Here is a 20,024-nt window from a genome sequence, read left to right as displayed (position 1 = left end):
ACGCCTCTACTGAGGGGACAAGTGTTTGGGAGGTGCTAGCAGGTTTACTGAGCTCCTTCACTATTTTAAAAAGCTCCTTAGCTGAGTTGCAGTTATCATAAATGCGTTTTAAAAAGTGGTTCCTTTTCGCATTTTTTAAAGTAACGTTGTAAAGTTTCCGCTTGAGCATGTAACTTAGCTTAGCTGCACTATCTTTGGACTGTCTCCATAAATGCTCAAGTTTTTGGCATTCTCTTTTAAGATTTTTTAATTGAGGGGTGTACCATTTTTCCATGTGTAATCGTGTCCTGGATTTCCTCATGGGGGCTAATTTGTTTAATGCTTGGAGTATTCCGGAATCTAGTGATGCTGCGTCTGAGCATACCGATGAGTCGTCACGGAGCTCGATGTTAACCTCTTGGAAGTGCATATCAAAGCTAGCCTCATTGATTAATCTCCAAGCTCGCTTTGAGATCAAGTGGGCTGCCCTGGATTTTGGTGATTTGGTTGGTAAATTTAACGTAAAGGTTATGAGAAGGTGATCTGACCAAAGTAATGGCAAGACCTCCAGAGCAGTAGTGGTATCAATGTTGGTGAACAGTAGGTCTAGTGTGTGGCCCGCTATATGAGTAGGACCTGTTTCCCTTTGTTTGAGATTAAGAATCTCCATGTCGTACTTCAATTGGGTCACCACTAGGGTCTCCTTTTTCTCATAGTGGATATTGAAGTCCCCAACTATTAAATAGTTTTTATGTTTTAGACAGTGAGGTAGAAGTTGAGTAAGCAATTTAGCACCAATATTGACTTGTTGTCCTGGAGGGTTATAAATTACCTCTCCGGCTAGGATGGTATGGCCTTCGTGGAGTACTTGGAAAGATAGGGTTTGATGTTCGTCATAGACTGTTACCGGCTCCGAAAGGCAGGTCAGGTGATCTCTGAAAACAACAGCGACCCCCCCCTCCCCGACTTCCAGATCTGTCCTGTCTAATGATTTTGTAGTTCATGGGGACCGCATTTGCTATATCTGGAGCATTGTTGTCAGATAACCAGGTCTCGGTAATGAAGACCAGGTCAGGATTTTTTGAATTAAGTAGGTCCCAGATATCCAGAGAATGACTGGGTAGGGATCTTGCGTTGAGATATAGGCAAAGGAGATTGGTGTCGTTATGCATGGACTGATGACCGAATTGAAGTTGCCCCATACTGGACCATTTACAGGAGCGACATGAAATGGGTCCATGAGCCATGCCAGGGCCGATCTGAATGCAGGGCCCCTCGTTATAGCCCCCTTTGTCAGCAAAGGATAGGAGCTCACTGCGGGAATAACGAATATGGGCGGGCGGGTTTTGAGCGACACCAGCAGGGGGTATGGCCCCTGGTCCCGGCCAGTCGCGGACGGGCGCAGACGGGCTTACCTTAGGCGCACCTTCGGCGCGCCCGCTGCGCCCGTCCGCAGCGCCTCGGCCAACACATTGCTTTAAGTGGAGGGGTAGAAGGAAGCGCGGGCTCCTGGCTTCGCCCTCCGGCTTACAGGGATCACACTGGTTGGTCCGCCTGCCTCCCAATGGCTCTCCACACAATCGGCACACAGCCGTGGTGGACCGGAGCCCGGGATTCGGCAACCGAAGAGCTGGGGATGAGAGGAGCAGCCTAACTCGCTGTTGTCCTCGGGGTAATGTGCAATGTGCAAGAGCGTTGAACTGCTATTAAAATCGGGTAGCGTTATTATAAAAACATAAAACAACAACTGGGGAGTGAAGGAAATGAGGAGCAGCCTAACTCGCTGTTGTCCTCAGGGTCTAATGTGAGCAGATGCACGGAATCAGCTAAAATCGATCTATTATGTGCAAAGTTCGCAAAGCAGCCTGGTAACAAATAATTTTAAAATAAGCAGAATACGAGATCAGAACAGCAAGTACAGCGGCAGCAGCAGCTTCATTCGTGGATGATGCCCAAATTGTGGTGTCTCTTTGACCAGGGCAGGAAATGGGTGTAGTTCAGCGTTTCCAAGCCTGTATCCAATCAGTCGGGAAATGGATGGCAGAGAACTGTCTGAAACTTAATTCAGGCAAAACAGAAGTCCTACTGTTTGGAAAGGACACTCATTTTTGGACTCCAAGTTGGTGACTGGATTCGATGGGCTCTCTCCCTCTGCCTTCAAAAAAGGTGAAGAATTTGGGGGTAATTATGGATGAGAGACTCACCTTTGGGGATCAGGTTATTGCAGAAACATCATCAACTGCATATGTGCTCAGAACGGTCAGGAAAGTAATGTCATTCCTACCTCTAGGTAGTCGCCAAACAGTAGCCACAGCTCTGGTGTTGTCGAGGTTCGACTGCTGCAACAGCCTGTATCTGAATATCCAACATAAAAGTTTGAATGAACTTCAGCTGCTGCAAAATGTAGCAGCGAGACTTCTGACCAGTACATACAGATTTTCCTCCATCTCCAAGGAAATAAGGAACCTGCACTGGCCCCCAGTAAGGAGTTTAGTGTGTTTCAAATCACTTTGCATGGTCTTCAAAGCTCTGCATGGCAAAGGCCCAGATTACCTGAACAAGCTGTTCCAGTGGTACATTCCAAAAAGAACACTCCGCTCGCTAGGGGCTAAGCTGGTTTTTGTACCGTCCAGGAGGAAAGCTTTGTGGGGGGCCAGAAGCTTTGCTCTGTGCGCTGCGATAGCCAGGAATGACCTTCTGTTTCGTCTAAGAAACTCCACTGCCCGGTTAGATTTTAGGAAGGCTTTGAAGACCTGGCTTTTTGCTGAATAAGCTTAGTTCCTCCTTGCTCCCTCAGGCTACATATGTTAGCACCAGGACACCTTTGGGTAATCTCCGCGCTTTATAAAAGTTATTAACATAACATAACAAGGAGCCCCAACCCTGAGCATCTCCTGTGACCAGAATCTTTGGCCACATTGCATCGTGCATGGACATCATGGCCTGCCTCTTTTGGTGAGCTGCTCGAGTTCCTTTTGCGACTCCTGAGCCTCCGGCCTGTGGGTCCTTTTGAGGGACACCTTTGATTTCCTTGGGGTCCCCTGATCACTCAGGGCCTGCCCTGACTCCCCTGTATGTGGCGAGTCTCCTGGACCTTGCTGATCCGAACCGTACGCTTTCTTGACTTCCTGTGTGTGTTGCATTTGCCAAGGCTTGTTGGTGCTCCCGCCAAACACCCACCCCCTGGGCACTCGACATCCTTTGTGGGACAGCTCATATCCGGCTCCTGGTCATCCTCAGCGTTACCTGTTCTTTGCAGCTGCAGAGTCAAGACCCTCGACAACTATCCTGACGCACCCGACATCGGTGGGCATTCGCCTACCAAACCCCTGGTCACTCTCATGTGAATCAGACTCTGACTCCTCTGCTTTCAGGTACTCTTCACCCAGAATCCAAATTTGGATTCAAGCTGACACTTTCTTCTCTTCCAGCAGTGGCACTGTCTCCTCCACTGGGTTCGACTGCGGTTTCCGACACCTCGGCACCCATCTTTCCTGGGATAGGTAACTTGGGTACTTCAGTATCCATGGGTGGGGTGGCTCTCCAACCTTCTGTCTTCCATGGGGTTTCTTAAGGGTCCTTAAACTTTATAATTCCAACCACGACTTTCACATAGATTTGTGTGGAGCTCACGGTCGTGTTCTCACACTACACACGCACTCTGTGGAGTCTCTATCTACTCACCTTGGGTGGTTCCTTGGGGTCCCAGCAATTCTAAGTCCTCTCTACACTGTCTTGACTCAAGTTGTGGTTCTTATACCACTTTCTTAGTATATGGTTTGGCCCTGCCCCCAGGGCCCACTGTGTATTAGTGCTATTTACTGTTATTTCTATGGAGAAGTATTGTGGGGTTTGCCTCTATCTCCAGGTAGGAGATACTGTAATGTACTAGATAGTGTTATATAATAAATACATATTTTTATAACTACTGTGTGGTTCTCTTTCCATTTAATCTATACTATAAGATTGCATTCTGTTTAAACAAGCTGCTTTACACTCCTTCAAGACTAAGCCTGAAGGTTGCTCTCCACAGCTAACACTTGGATAGCTTTCCAAGGCCGTCTGAGACCTCTTAAATCACAATAAAGGTTTTTTGGACTGGGGCAAGGTGCCCACTTTAATTAGTAGCATCATATACCAGGCCAACTTCTCACATTCATGCAATCCTGCTGGTGATGCTGGACTGTGCGTCCCCTCAAGTTTGGCGCATCAGAAGAGGGTTCTGCAGGTGTTTTGCTACAAAATTGATACATAGTCCCAACTGCTCCAATTGGAACAGATGCATCGCCCTTCAGCCTGTGTGGCCTGATGTCAAAGCTCTGTGTGGCTCGGCGACGACACGGTGCCTTCATCTCTGTAGAGCTCGAAGAAGATGCGGGAACCCACTGCGTGAATCTGAACTGATGCATTTTGCTCTTGATGTCAATGCTTGCTCCAATCAAGGAACTTTTTAAGCGGGACCTGTGTGAGTCTCATAGCCGGCCTGACCTCCATTGCGTCTGCCTGAACTTTGGATTTGTACCAGTCCCTTGCGGCCTCAAGTAACCTTTTGACCAGTAGTGACTTTCAAGCACTGTTTTTGCATTTTTGTTTTTTTAATTCATATCTCGACTTCTACTGAATGGATTCTTTTTGTCGTTTTGGTCTTGTTGTAGTCAGATAAAGATTCTCTATTTTTCTAAACCTGGTTGGAGTCCTTTTGTGGTGTTTTTATTGTGTTAATGTGTGTGTGTTGCACAAATACTTGACAAATTGCCTCTTAAGAATAGCCTGCCTGCTCTGTGCCAATCTACCAGAGGGTGAGTAAAGTGTGTATCTAGATTACCCTGACTAGGAGTGCAGTCCCTACTTGGACAGGGTGTAAACCTCTGCCAATTAGAGAACCCATTTCTAACATTTGTACTTTATTGACTGGTGATATATTTTGAAATATGTGTGCAGTTTGTTTACAGGTATTTTTTTTTTTTATGGGTTGTAAATAAATAGACACCCTAGAGTCTTTCTTTAATACTCCCTGTATGACAGCAGTGTTTTTTTTAACCAAATCCTCTCAATCAGAGAAAGAAAAGCAAAAAACATTTTCAGTGTTAATAACCAGCAATTTGCCATTTTACATCTGTCTTTGGATGAATCAGCCACGTTACAAGATAAACACAAAATTAAAGGCATCTTTATTTCTCATTCACCTTCTGAACTCCTTCCTAGGTACTCTGGGGGTACTTTGGCACCCTGAACACCCCTACTTCCAGCGCCTATGATTTCTAGGCCCTTTCTCTTCCTTTTCTCTTGCCCTCCTTGCTTATTCTTATCTCCCTTCTCTTTCTTGCTTAACCTTATTTCCTTCTCCCATTCTGTCATCTTTTCTTGCGCTCTTTCCTTTTTTCACTCTCTCCTTTTCTTTCGTCCCTTTCTTCTTCTTTATTGTTCCCATATCCTAGCCTCCCTCTGCACCCTTTCCCTTGACAAGTAAAGACAGCCAAGCCCCTGGAATACAATGTCTAAAACATATTCAGAACAGGCAGCCTCTGAAATAATATCAGCCGACGCAGAGCAGAATGGGCCTCCTCGCACCTCCGGGTCTCAGTGAATTGCACAATTGACCCAATGGTAGTTACTCCCTTGCCAGACAAAGGAGATGTTAATAAATCACTCCTTATGACTTCCCAATATCTGGTTTTCAGTACTTTTTGCTAAAAACATCAAACCCAGATTGTTTAAAGAAGATTTCACGTAAGCCACCAAAGCCATCTTAAATGCAGTTCTGACATCACAAAATATTTCTTTATAACAACACAACTCACAGACTCTCTAGATTTGTATCCAGTACAGAGGAGGTTTCAGATTAGCTACAGAAACAATTGGTTTTGGAGAAGAGTCGAGCTTTATTGGGAGTGTGGGGCGCTGGCTAGAATCTTTAAAAACTATTTATTAAATGTGTTTTCAGTCCTTGCCTGCGCTTCAGTCTCATAATAGCCCCATAACCAGGGGCGGCTGGTGACATTTGAAAGTGGTGAGGCGTAAACTAATTTGCATATTGCACCACAGCGATTGAGCGCAGCGAGCGAGCCCGAACCACCTTGCATCCATCCATACATCATTCATGCATCCACCCATCTATCCACCCACCCACCATCCATACATCATTCATGCATCCACCCATCCATCCATCCATCATGCATCCACCCATCATGCATGCATGCATCCATACATCATTCATACATCCACCCATACATCCACCCACCCATCCTGCATCCATACATCATTCATGCACCCACCCATCCATTATGCATCATGCATCCACCCATCATGCATGCATGCATCCATGCATCCACCCATCCATCCACCCACCCACCCTGCATACATCATTCATTCATGCATCCACCCATCCATCCATCATGCATCCGCCCATCATGTATGCATGCATCCATACATCATTCATGCATCCACCCATCCATCCTGCATCCATACATCATTCATTCATGCACCCACCCATCCATCCATCCATCAAGCATCCACCCATCATGCATGCATCCATCCATACATCATTCATGCATCCCCCCATCCATCCATCCATCCATCCATCCATCCACCCATCCATCCATCCACCCACCCATCCTGCATCCATACATCATTCATTCATGCATCCATCCATCCATCCATCATGCATCATGCATCCACCCATCATGCATGCATCCATGCATCCACCCATCCATCCACCCACCCACCCTGCCTACATCATTCATTCATGCATCCACCCATCCATCCATCATGCATCCACCCATCATGCATGCATGCATCCATACATCATACATCATTCATACATCCACCCATCCATCCACCCACCCATCCTGCATCCATACATCATTCATGCACCCACCCATCCACCCATCCATCCATCATACATCATGCATCCACCCATCATGCATGCATCCATGCATCCACCCATCGATCCACCCACCCACCCTGCATACATCATTCATTCATGCATCCACCCATCCATCCATCCATCATGCATCCGCCCATCATGTATGCATGCATCCATACATCATTCATGCATCCACCCATCCATCCACCCAACCATCCTGCATCCATACATCATTCATTCATTCATGCACCCACCCATCCACCCATCCATCCATCATGCATCCACCCATCATGCATCCATCCATACATCATTCATGCATCCACCCATCCATCCATCCATCCACCCACCCATCCTGCATCCATACATCATTCATTCATGCATCCATCCATCCATCATGCATCCACCCATCATGCAAGCATCCATCCATACATCATTCAGGCATCCATCCATCCATCCATCCACCCATCCATCCAACAAGTCCCCCAAAACAACTGACTTAGGGGGACTTGATTTAGTTTTCAGGCACGTAAATAACATTCCTGTAAACATTGTAAAAACATCTAGACGTTTGTTCAACTGAACACACTCTAGGACGCTGAATCCATCACACTGAGATTCTGTCACGATAAGGAAGACCCTCCGGCGATTCCAATACAAGAACTTCACGAAGTGTAAACACAGCACACATTACTTCTGCAGTAGTTATTTTTTAAAACATTATGGCAGGATTAAAATAATGGATCTGGTGGCAGAGTAGATAACTTCAAAATGTTTCTGACGTGTTCCTTTCAGTCACCACAAATGTGTAGAGAGTCACGGCCGGCATGAATCCGGGTGGTACGCGCGAGGGGGGGGGGGGTGTATTTAATTACATTTTTACAAACAAATAAACTTACCAGGGTGAGGCATCTCCTCTGCCGGTCCCGCCGCGCATCCCGTCTCCGAGTCCTCTCATGGCAAGTGGCAAATCATGAGACTGGATGTGACTCAAGGGCAGCTACTCAACTGTATCCTGCCTGTTGACAGGGCACGGGGCGGCCATACGTCACCGCCCGTGCAGGATGCTATCTTCAGGCTCCTGTACTACATTAGGCATGCGCAGCATGCCTAATGTAATGTCAATGGAGCGGGGGGGGGGGGGGGGGGGGGCTGAAATTAAGAGCGCCCCTTGCAGTTGCGCAGTCGGAGTCTGCTGGACTCCTGCTGCTCTCGCCTGGTGCACGTTTGTAGTGGAATGACGACTGACTGTGCTCATGCGCAGTTGAATCTGTGAAGCAGCTGCCAGCACAGGCAGGAAATGTAAACAGACGAATTTCGTCTGCCGTCTGTTTACATTTCCTGCTGTCCGTGGGCAGTTTTGCTTGTTGAATCTGCCTAGTGTGGCGCTGCCCCGACGCCCCTATGGACCTGCCGCCCCTGCGGGCCATAACTCGGAGCAGTACAGCGCTGAATTAATGGCTTATGCTCTATCAATCTCTAGGACAGGAGATATAGCAAACGTGGTTAAATGATTAGCAAACTTTTAAATTACGGCCACTCTGTGTTTCAAAAGTTAATTTTTGGCTACTTAGAACTATCAAGAATTACAATTTGAGAGTCAGATACCCAGATAGTCTAATGTGTTGACTGTCTCAAAGGAGTAATTTTTCATACTAATCGAACCCCTGAGTGGCCACTGATGGTTAAACGCCATAAATTTCGTTTTGGCAGAATTAATTTAAAGCCCATATTTTGTACAACACTGGGTAAGAGGGTTTAAAGACCCATTAAGGTTTTAGATGATAATAGAGGTTCATTTGCAAATAGGTTAATTTCCTGACAGGCTGCGCAGTCCCTTCATTTAAATTGTGTTGATCTCAGCGTCCTTCCATGAGTCAGGAATGGGCTCAACAGCCCATATTGGGTTCCATAATTCATTAATGTAAATCCCTCTATCTTGGGTTCTGAGCGGAGCAAATAACAGGGGATTTGATCTAATCCAGGGACCATGCCTGGTTTCTGGTCATTAATAGCTTTCATGATGTCAGCCAAAGAAAATTAAACTGGACATATAACATCTAGATTGGGCCATTTAGATTTTGAGGTGAGTCGAATAGGAGGTTGAAAATCCTGAGATGGAGCCTCAAATATCTTCCCTAAGTGAGCCACTCGTTCATGGGGTTGTATTTGTATGTCTGGTTTTGTTTATTCATTTCTGCCCCTTGCATTATGTAAAATGCCAAAATGCCTTATTATTATGGGTCTCGACCGCTTCTAATAGATTTATTAGATGTATATTTTGCATTTGTATGCATATTACATTTAGATAAGAATCTTCCCAATATGACATTCAGCAGGCAAGAGGAATACGGTCTGCAATCTGTTCTGCAAGTGCCAACAGTCTCTTGAACAAGGATAATGCCTGTTTTACATGTATTTGTTCTCTTTATACTCAGCTGAGCTATGGCTGATAGGCGTTTTCTGAAACCATTGTATCTGTGAATAAGCCACTATGTTTTTGATAACAAAACTCAGTATTGTACTGCAAATTTCATGTAGGATCCAAACGTGGTTGGTGAGGAAGAAAAAGTTACCACTATATTATTTCTTGTAATTATGTTAATAACTGCTGTTTTGGACTGGTAGACAAATAACCCGACTTCTCCAGTATTAGGGGTGTCTTTCATAGATTCACATGCTTGAATATTCCCCGTCGTCGAAGTGGGAGTCCCACGGTAAATAAAATAGCAATAATGCTAATAAATATATATATATAAATATATAAAGTATCATATAAGTAGTAAAACAGATAAAATATGTACTGAAAAACCTTTACAAAGGTTACTACATAGGAATGCATTAGAGAGAAAAAACTCATTTGCAACATATCAGTGTCATTATGTTAGTCCAAACTGCAGCCAATCAGGCTCAAGCACCCTCTAGAACCTTCTCCTCAGAAGCTCAAGCCCTCAGATTTTCTACCGCACGTCGTGTGAAGGGAGTCTCCCTGAGCTCTGCTCAGTTCTTTTCAACTTATCTACTCTTCTCAGTTTTCACAAGATGTCAAGAAGTCTTTATTTAGACCTTGTTCCTCCTGTGGGAAATTGCGTTTATTTGAGAAGGACCCTCATGACAAGTGTATTTACTGCCTATATCCTGATCACAAAGTGGTTGATTGTAGGTTCTGTAGAACTTTCAATCCTAAAACCCTTAAGGACAGGGAGGGTCGCCTTCTATTATGGCTAAAGCGCCTTCAAGATAAGGACACGATTGTTTCTGACGCAGAAAGCCTTCAGTCAGCTCCTTCTTCTGTGGCTTCTAAGCGTGGCAGTGTTCAGGAGTTTCCATCTCCTTTCCTAAAGAAAAGAAAGCTGGTTTTGACTGTGGCTGCAGTGCCACCTACTGCTTCTGTGCCTGTTATAACTACGCCCACGAGACCTGGCTCTCAGGCGTCTTTTCCAGCTTCTATTAAAGTGGTTACACTTTTAACAGCGCGGTCGTCGACGGGCTCGTCGACGACCACTCCGACGACGAGATTGGCTGCTGTGGCTTCGTCTACGACTACAGTCACGACGACGTCGGCGTCGTCATCGTCGACGAGAGTCTCGACGACGGCTCTCACGTCGACGAAAGCCTCTGTGTCTTCAATCCCGTCGACGATCCCTATCATATCGTCGACGAAGAAGCCATCGTCCACGAAGAAACCAGCGTCGTCAATTCCATCGTCGACGAAGGCCTCATCGACGGTTACGCTCCCGTCGACGACGAAGCTCCCGTCGACGACGAAGCTCCCGTCGACGACGAAGATTCCGTCGACCAAGGTCCCGTCGACGAAGATCCCGTCGACGAAGATTCCGTCGACGAAGGCGCCGTCGACGAAGGCGCCGTCGACGAAGGTGTTGTCGATGTCTAAGATGCAATCACCGTCGACGGCCCAGTCGACGTCTTCTACATCGTCGACGACAGCATCGTCGACGAGCTCGTCAATGAGCACATCAGCGACAGTAGTGCCTAAGCCTTCTAGGTCTACGGAGATGCCTACAGACTCACTGTCTACGGCGACTGCTTCCAAATCGTCAGCGTCTACGCAGGGCTCTGCGTTGACAGCAACTTCCAGTTCTTCATCCTACGCCAACATGCCTTTAGTGCCTTTGGACACTTCAGTTTCTGCTGTACAGTCCTCATTCAATAAGGAGGAAGATTCCGCTTTCCACTTTCAATCCCCTGCTCTACAACCGCCACTTCAGTTGTTCGTGTCAGACCATGAGACTGAGTCAGTTCCGGATGACACTGTTTATGGGGACGCCCGGAGTCCATCAGATTTGATAATTAAATGCCAGGAAACTACTTCTGAAGAAGAAGAAGAAGAAGATGAGCACGTAGATCAGCACGAAGACCAATGCGTGCAAATTCCAATGACGTCTATTCCAATGACGCTTTTCTCTAACCTCCAACACATGTTGGACGATTACAATAGACGCTTTCCACCTACCCCCCAGGGTACTCAGGCTCATGAATCTGCTGATGTAGCAGTTTCGCATCAACCTCAACAAACACCTCCTAAACAGTCTGCTCCGTCAGGACATTTGAGTGCTCCTCTATCTCCTACTCCACATGTGGACACTGACTCAGAGCCAGAGAGAGAGGAAGGAGAGGTTTATCAGGATTCAGATGGGGAACAGGATCCTTATATGGCGGAATTCGATGACTATCGAGTTCAAACACCTTCGCCACAACAGGACACTAGTGATTCACCTCCTGTGGACATCGCTAGTTTTCATAAGCTTATAGACAAAGCGGCGGACCGCTTCAAGTTGACAAGGGTCCAGCGAGACGAAGAATGTTTTCTGTATGATTTTAAAAATCAGCCTTATAAGCAGGTGCATACCATACCAATTATAGACTTTATTTGGAAGGAAGGGCAAAAGATTATGAAGGCTCCTAACTCCTTGCCGGCCCAAATACCTAGATTGGAGAAAAAGTACAAGGCTCCAACAGGCTCGCCTGCTTGTCTGCTCTCTCATCCAAAGCCAGATTCTGTGGTGACTCAGGCAGCACAACGTCGTGCACGCAATCCTGCAGCGCCTGTCACTTCCCCTCCCGATAGAGAGGGTCGACGATTGGATGCAATCGGAAAGAAGTTTTCATCCATGGCATCAACCTCAGCCCGTGCTGCGAATGCTCTCGCAATTTTGGGTCGTTTCGACCGACAAATGTGGTCAGACATGTCTATCTTACTTGCGCAGCTTCCAGAGTCATCCAAAGCGGAAGCGCTCCAGGTCCTTCAGGATGGTCAAAGAGCTTCGGAGGAGATTATAGACTGTGCTGTGGATGTGGCGAATACTGCATTCCGTATCCTTGCCAGTGCTGCGGCGCTCCGACGCCAGGGATGGTTAAAATCTACATCTTTCAGGCAAGAGGTCCAGTCAAAGATAATTGACATGCCGTATGATGGCGAATCTTTGTTCGGTTCCGAAATCGATGCTTCTTTGGAAACCATAAAGAAGGATACCGACACGGCAAAGTCGCTTGGATCCTTACAATTTAAGAAACAGCCCTTTCGTGCAGCACGGGGACGGGGCACCTCGTCCAATTTTTCCCGAGGAGGACAGTCACAGTACCGCCAGTACAATCAGGGAAACCAACGGTACTCCAATCAGCAATCCTCTCGTCAACAACAATCCAGACCCTATAGAGGAAAGTCCACTTATAGAGGTGCCAACAACGCCAACAAACGACAATGACTTGCCAGTTCAGCAGGATGTTGGAGGTCGAATCTCGCATTTCTACTCTCATTGGTCTCAAATAACATCAGACCAATGGGTGTTGGACATTGTGCGCAAGGGTCACGCCTTGGAATTCACGGAGTTTCCTCCTCCATCTCCGCCTTCGGGTCCGCCACCTCCCCATCTAGAAGAACTGCAACATCAAGTTCTACTATTGTTAACAAAGGGTGCAGTCGAAGTGGTTCCTGTATCCCAGCGGGGGAAAGGCTTCTATTCGAGGTTCTTCCTCATTCTAAAGAAGACGGGGGAGTGGCGTCCCATTATGGATTTGAGGTATCTCAATCTCTTCCTGAAACAACAGTCCTTCCGCATGTTAACGTTGTCAGAAGTCTTGCGGTTTCTCTGCAGCGGCGATTTTTTAACAACAATAGACCTGCAAGACGCCTATTTTCATGTACCAATCATTCCTCAACATCGGAAGTACTTGAGGTTCAAGGTGGGACACAATCACTATCAGTTCAAAGTCCTACCTTTTGGCCTCAGATCAGCTCCTCGTGTGTTCACAAAGGTTCTGGCCCCGGTCATGGCTTATCTGCGTCTTCAGGGAATCCAAATATTTCCTTACCTGGACGATTGCCTTTTAAAATCCCAATCCGCAAGCCAGCTACATCACGACACACGTTTGTGCCTAACCCTATTCAATTCTCTAGGGTTGACCATCAATGTAAAGAAGTCACATTTCACACCTCTGCGAAGCAGGACATTCCTCGGGGCTGTTATAGACACGGACGTGTCAAAAGCGTTCATCTCCACCGAGCGGAGACAGAAGATAGTTCATCTGGTCTCCACCATCAGATCAAAAAAGTCAGTTTCAGTGCGAATGTTAAAATCATTTCTGGGGATGGCATCATCTTGTATCGCACTGATCCCGAATTGCAGGTTACGTACCCGTCCTATTCAGGAGGAATTGGACCTACAATGGCGACAGGTGTCGGGGTCGTTCAACGACCAAGTGACAGTCACAGCTTGCATGAAGACCAGTCTGCTCTGGTGGGAGCAACGAACCAATCTGAGCCAAGGGGTCTCCTTCCTTACCCAGCCTCCAGATCTGACATTGACCACGGATGGGGAGCCCATCTCCTGGACCTTTCGATCAAAGGAAAGTGGACAGCGACTCAGAAAACCTGGCATATCAACAGGCTAGAATTGCTGGCAATCTTCCTAGCGCTAAAGGCTTTCTTACCAGTGGTGCACGGAGAATCGGTGCTGGTTCAAACAGACAATACCACCAGCATGCACTACATGAACAAACAGGGAGGCACAAAATCTCAGCCCCTGTCTTGTCTTGCCCAAAAGATTTGGGAATGGGCACTTCGTCACCACATTTCTTTGACAGCAGTCCATCTGCCGGGAGCGTCAAACATACTGGCAGATTCCCTAAGCAGGTCTGCATCATCCACTCACGAATGGGAGTTACACCAGCCGACTCTGGACCTCGTGTTCCACCAATGGGGTCATCCCAAGATGGACCTCTTTGCAACTCCAGTGAATCGGAAGTGCCAGACTTTCGCCAGTTGGCATCCACATCCGGAATCCAGCGGCAATGCCCTACTCATGGATTGGACCGGCCTATTTGCCTATGCGTTTCCACCACTCCCATTGGTGCCAAGAACGTTGTGGAAGATGCGCAGGCAACCCTGCCGCTTGATTTTAATCGCCCCACGTTGGCCCAGACAGGCGTGGTTTTCAGAACTCCTTCTTATGTCCCAATGCAAGCCCATTCGTCTCCATCCACGTCCGGACCTTCTGACAATGGACGGCGGACAAGTTTGTCACCCAGACCCGTCAACGCTTCAATTGTGGGCATGGAACCTGAATTCATTGAATTTGCCTCTTTAAGTATACCTCAAGACTGTAGAGACATTCTAGCGTCAGCTAGAGCTCCATCAACCATCAAAACATATAGGTTAAAGTGGAAACGTTTCTGTCATTGGTGCGCAGCATCCAACGTACACCCTATCAGTTCCACTCCAGACCAACTGTTACCGTTCTTTTTAAGTCTTGCTCAGTCTGGTCTTTCACATGCCACATTGAGAGTCTTTTTGGCGGCCATCTCACGCTACCGTCATGATGGCTCTACGTCTCTCTGTTCATCCAGAATCATCCGACAGTTCTTTAAAGGACTTTTCAGGAAGTTCCCTCCGTTAAGGCGCCCTCCTCCAGCGTGGCACCTCAACGTGGTGTTATCACAACTTATGAAACCTCCATTTGAGCCAATTCATCGTTCACACCTCAAGTTTCTAACCTGGAAAGTGGCTTTGCTTTTGGCTTTGACTTCGTCTCGTCGTGTAAGTGACTTGCACGCTTTCACCATCAAACCTCCATATTTGCAGTTCAAACCAGATGGAGTGTCACTTCGTACCAATCCTTCTTTTCTTCCAAAAGTACCTACTGACTTCCATTTGAACGAGCCAGTTTTCTTAAAGACTTTTTTCCCGGATCCTAAATCCCCTGCGGAACAGCGACTACATTCTTTGGACATCAAACGTTGTCTAAAATTCTACATTTCTAGAACAGCCCCTTTCCGTAAATCCAATCAGCTATTTATAGCATATGGACTACTGCGCAAAGGACACTCAGTGACTAAACAGACAATAACACGATGGCTCTCTTCAGCCATATCGTTTTGCCATCAGCAGGCTGGCAGGCCTTTACCTACTCCAGTGAGAGCACATTCTACGAGAGCGATGGCGTCGTCCATCGCATTGTTTGCCGGAGTGCCTCTACACCAGATTTGTCGTGCAGCGACATGGTCCAGCAGGCACACCTTTACCAGACATTATTGTTTGGAAGCTGTCAACGAAGCGGATACCGCAGTGGGGCAAGCAGTGCTTCGTCATCTTTTCAAATAAGGTGAGCCTCTTTCCCTCCTCCATTCTTGAGATTGCCTTGCTTTTATGCTATATATTGTTCTTCAATTGTTTGGAAATATTGCAATCTCAGCTCTAGGAGGTTACTGCTATCTATTCTATTCAAGCATGTGAATCTATGAAAGACACCCCTAATACTGGAGAAGAACAATTGTTACTTACCTGTAAACAGGTGGTTCTCCAGTATTGGTGTCTTTCATAGATTCACATGCGACCCACCCATCCTCCCCTCAGAGGCTCTTTTCTCCTCATGCGCTATTATTACTAGTGCTACGAAAATCTGAGGGCTTGAGCTTCTGAGGAGAAGGTTCTAGAGGGTGCTTGAGCCTGATTGGCTGCAGTTTGGACTAACATAATGACACTGATATGTTGCAAATGAGTTTTTCTCTCTAATGCATTCCTATGTAGTAACCTTTGTAAAGGTTTTTCAGTACATATTTTATCTGTTTTACTACTTATATGATACTTTATATATTTATATATATATATATATATTTATTAGCATTATTGCTATTTTATTTACCGTCGGACTCCCACTTCGACGACGGGGAATATTCAAGCATGTGAATCTATGAAAGACACCAATACTGGAGAACCACCTGTTTACAGGTAAGTAACAATTATTCTTATCCGTCTATTATATTTGCTATACTTAGAATTTTTAATGCACTTTAAAACTGAGATTTGGCTAACATCCTGAAGTGATGTGGTATTTTATTTCTCATAGACAGAGATAAATAAGTGTGTGGTTCCTGTGCATTATTTCCTTTTTTGCAAGAGTTTTTTTAAATTTAAAATGCAATTCTATAATTATTGACGTCAACACTTGTTGCACAAGTATTTTCTTAGGATATTGGGACAGAGAAACTAAGATTAGTAGATCATGAAAGTTGTTCGCAATGGAATGAAGAAAAATAAAGATCTTTGTGTATTTATTTGGGTATGTTAAAATATCAATATTTTATATTGGTTAGGCTTTTTTTTAATATTTCGAATGGAAATTGGATTACAAATGTACTTTTATGTTGATTGTTTTATGGGCAATACTCAATTTTAATGGTTAATTATATGCCAAATACCAACCTGGAAAGGACTTTATATGTAAGGCGTGCTCAAGTTAAAGAATATAAAAATAATTTTAAAACATGTGTTTTCACTGAAATACTAAAATCAATTATTGGTGAATATGAACTGAGAAAAAAGGATGTGAGTGCTTTGATTCTCTGTTACAGGCAGGTTTTCTTGTCTCAAGGAACACACTTAAATTTCACAAGGGCTTTGCCTTTTGAGGTATCCTTATGATTCTATAATAAAGCTCATGAGTAAGTAGCTATACATTTCTAATCTAGGATTTGATGTTTTTCAGGAATTCTAGAAGTTTTACACTGTGTTTTGGTGGAGAGTCCTGAAGCCCTAAATATCATCAAAGAAGGACACATTAAGTCTATCATCTACCTTTTGGACAAGCATGGAAGAAATCACAAGGTAGGGTAAAACATCCCATGGAAAATGCATGATTTTGAATTTGTGATGCTGGTTCTGTCTAATCTGAAGTTGTTGATAACAACCTAGCTTACATTCTATGTGTCTTTATGCCTTGTGGTAATGAAAGATGCCCAACTCCGAATTTGTTGACGGACAAAGAAACAGATGTAAAAAAATGGCTGCAAGGGGGGCGGAGCTAGCCACGCCTGAAGATGGCCGCTGATTAAGCAAGTTTCTTTGGGCGCTCAACTATCCTGAAATTATCCTGCGTCATAATCCTGTTGCTGTGGCAGAAATACGAGAATGAGATATCGGAATATCATCCCGTTCCGATGATCCGACTTTTAAAACGGATGGTCATCCCAAACCTGAAGTAATGAGCTTGGAAGAGATCTGCTGAAGCGCCGCCTATACCACGTGAGCGTGCAGGGCCCCACCCAGCGGCGAGCCGCGACGCGGAGGATGCGTGCCTCGAAGGACTATGATGAGGGCTCCGACCGGGCCTCCGTCCCACGGAAAACATCCTACGAGCAGACGACTGCGCTCGCTGCTGCCCACTGTGGGGGCTGGAGACGCTTGCCTGCTGGCGGTGCTTGCCCGTGGTATCTGGAGGTGAGGGCAGAGTAGCGTGAGACCTCTGTGGGTGCTGTGGTGACTGGCGCCGGCAGCGGCGCTCTCTGCAAGGCAAAATCGCTCCGACGGCCTGGGGGCATCCGGCGACGGCAGGTACAGATATCAACCCGCTCCCTTGCTCCTCACCCGATGCCCTGCCTCCGGACCTTATCCCGATCACAGCAATACGAATAGCGCTACTGCGCTAGCTTACTAAGCCAAATGCTGCACATAAGTCACATATTGGGTTGACCTGCTTGCTACTGCTGGTGACTCTGCTGCGGGCGCTATCCCCCTGGAACAGTCATACAGGACCCTTGTGGCCATAAATCACCTTGGTCCCCTTGCAACAAACACGGCTGTTGGACTACATGTGGCCTGGTGCTTGCTTGCTGGTGCCCGGGAGGGAGAGATACTGGGCCGCACGAACTGAGGTGCATCTACAGCGCGCATACCGGAGGGGCTATCATCCTTTGAATTGAGGTGTCGTGTGACCACTGCTCTGACCTGCACACACCACGCCGCAGTGTGAGATGAGGGACTGACAGCTCGGGACCCGTGATTTGGGTGAACCACTAACGCTGAGGACCTTGCTCCTCCGGCCGGTCCTTCCCCATCACCGATGCCCTGTGCCCTGGAGGGCTGCTTCTTACTGTGCTTCCCCTACTGTCTCATTCATAATGTGTTGTGAGTAGGCGACCTCCCCCTGCGCGGTACTATCAAACTGCGCTCTGCTAGGCCCGCACTACCTCCTTACCTGCGCACTGTACCAGCTGAATCCTCCTGCATCATTGCATCATGGCCAAGCCAGACAGGAAGCAACCTAAAATTAACTTTGAACAACCGAAAAAAGCGGCTAAGAGTGACCCGGAGGACCACACTGCTGCACAACAGAGGACATCGACGGCCGGTGGGATTGCTACTGAGGATGTGCAGGCCCTGTTTTCTTCGATAAAAGCTGCCCTTTCTACCATTGATGGCAAAATAGACTCACTCACTGCCTGGGTAGATCGAAGGTCCGAGCGCCTGGAACACACTGAGAAGGCTGGACATGGCGGAGCGCCGGATATCGGATGCGGAGGATGCTCAACAACAAATGGACGCTGAACAAGAGAAAATGGACAAGCACCTTGAAAAACTTGAGATGACCAACATGGGGCCTATGGAGCATTATATAGAACAACTGCTAATAACTCTCTTAGGAACAGACACATTTTCTGATGTATTTATCGTCGAGAAAGCTCATAGATCCCTTGCTCCACCACCACCTCCCAGAGCCAGACCACGTCCGATAATTACAAAAATTCTAAACTACCAGGACCAGGATGCAGCGCTCCGCAAAGCTTGAGAACTGGGACAATTAAAACTTCAAGGTATGGATATATCCCTCTATCCTGATTTTACACTACTTGTCCAGGAGGCCCGGAAACGATTTGTGTCTGTTAAAAAGAAATTACGAGAGCAAAATATCCAATATGCAATGATCTACCCAGCCAAATTGAGAGTATCGGATGGGGAAAAACCCACGATCCGAAAGATGTGCTCAAATTCTTACAGCAGAGGGGATCTCAACTTCCACGCCGGAAATCACCAAGGGGAGAACAAAAGGAACAAACTGGTGCATCGGACATTGAGTAGCAGACTATTATGTATAGACCTACTGCCCCAACACTGATGCACAAGTGAATTAAGTGGCAGCACCCATTTAACATTACAGATAAGTGCTTAATGGGACCTTTATCCTTCCAGGCTCATAGTGAATTGTATGGTGTGACTCATTATGTTTTTATTGCTGTTTAAGTCATCTTTCGCCACAATTATACTACCACATTAGTACTGGTGGTAAGCAAGATCCTGCATAAATAGCGGGCTCTGACGCACAGAGTGAGTCTCTATGTTGTTTTGCGCCCCCTGAGTAACTCTCGTCATCGGGTTCCCGGCTGGCGGCTCCCGCCACCCTGTGTATCACACAACCAGTTTCAAATTTCTTCAGGAAAGGAGGGGAGGAGGGAGGGTATTTTCCTGTTTTTTTGGGCTTGTCTTCGTTGTAATTGGGGTGGCAAAGTGCTAGGGGTGGGTGGTGGGGTTAGTTGGGAGGATTCGACAGTTATGTACTTTATTTTGTCACACCACTATACGGTTTTCAATTGTTGTTACAAGTACATGGGAAATGTATAATTATGTTCAATGTAGCACCACATATAGGTGACCCAAACACCACACTGACATATCCAAATCATGTAGTCTGAAAGTACATCGATGCACACAAACACCCTACACCCTTGAAACTTGCCACCTGGAATGTACGGGGTCTTAATAATCCTAGGAAAATAAGGCAATTCTTTGCATACCTAGACAGACACCACGTAGACATAGCCCTGTTACAAGAAACGCATCTGATCAAAGGCAGAGCGGAGGACATTGCTAAACGATGGGCTGAGTTGGTAA

The 20,024-nt window shown here is 46.4% G+C and overlaps 1 protein-coding gene across 1 annotated transcript in view; it reads left to right on the top strand.

The window, feature by feature from the left end:
- Positions 1–20,024, top strand: part of RYR2 (ryanodine receptor 2) — a 3,481,211-nt gene that overhangs the window by 818,640 nt on the left and 2,642,547 nt on the right. Inside the window, exon 18 of the mRNA XM_086925791.1 lies at positions 16,846–16,964. Within this exon, the coding sequence (XP_086781917.1) occupies positions 16,846–16,964 (119 nt within the window). The remainder of the gene's footprint in view (positions 1–16,845; positions 16,965–20,024) is intronic.

The sequence above is a fragment of the Lissotriton vulgaris genome, chromosome 6 (genome assembly GCF_964263255.1).
Source record: "Lissotriton vulgaris chromosome 6, aLisVul1.2, whole genome shotgun sequence".
NCBI lineage: Eukaryota > Metazoa > Chordata > Amphibia > Caudata > Salamandridae > Lissotriton > Lissotriton vulgaris.
The sequence above is the reverse complement of the archived record's forward strand: the minus strand, read 5'-3'. Positions and strand labels throughout refer to the sequence as shown.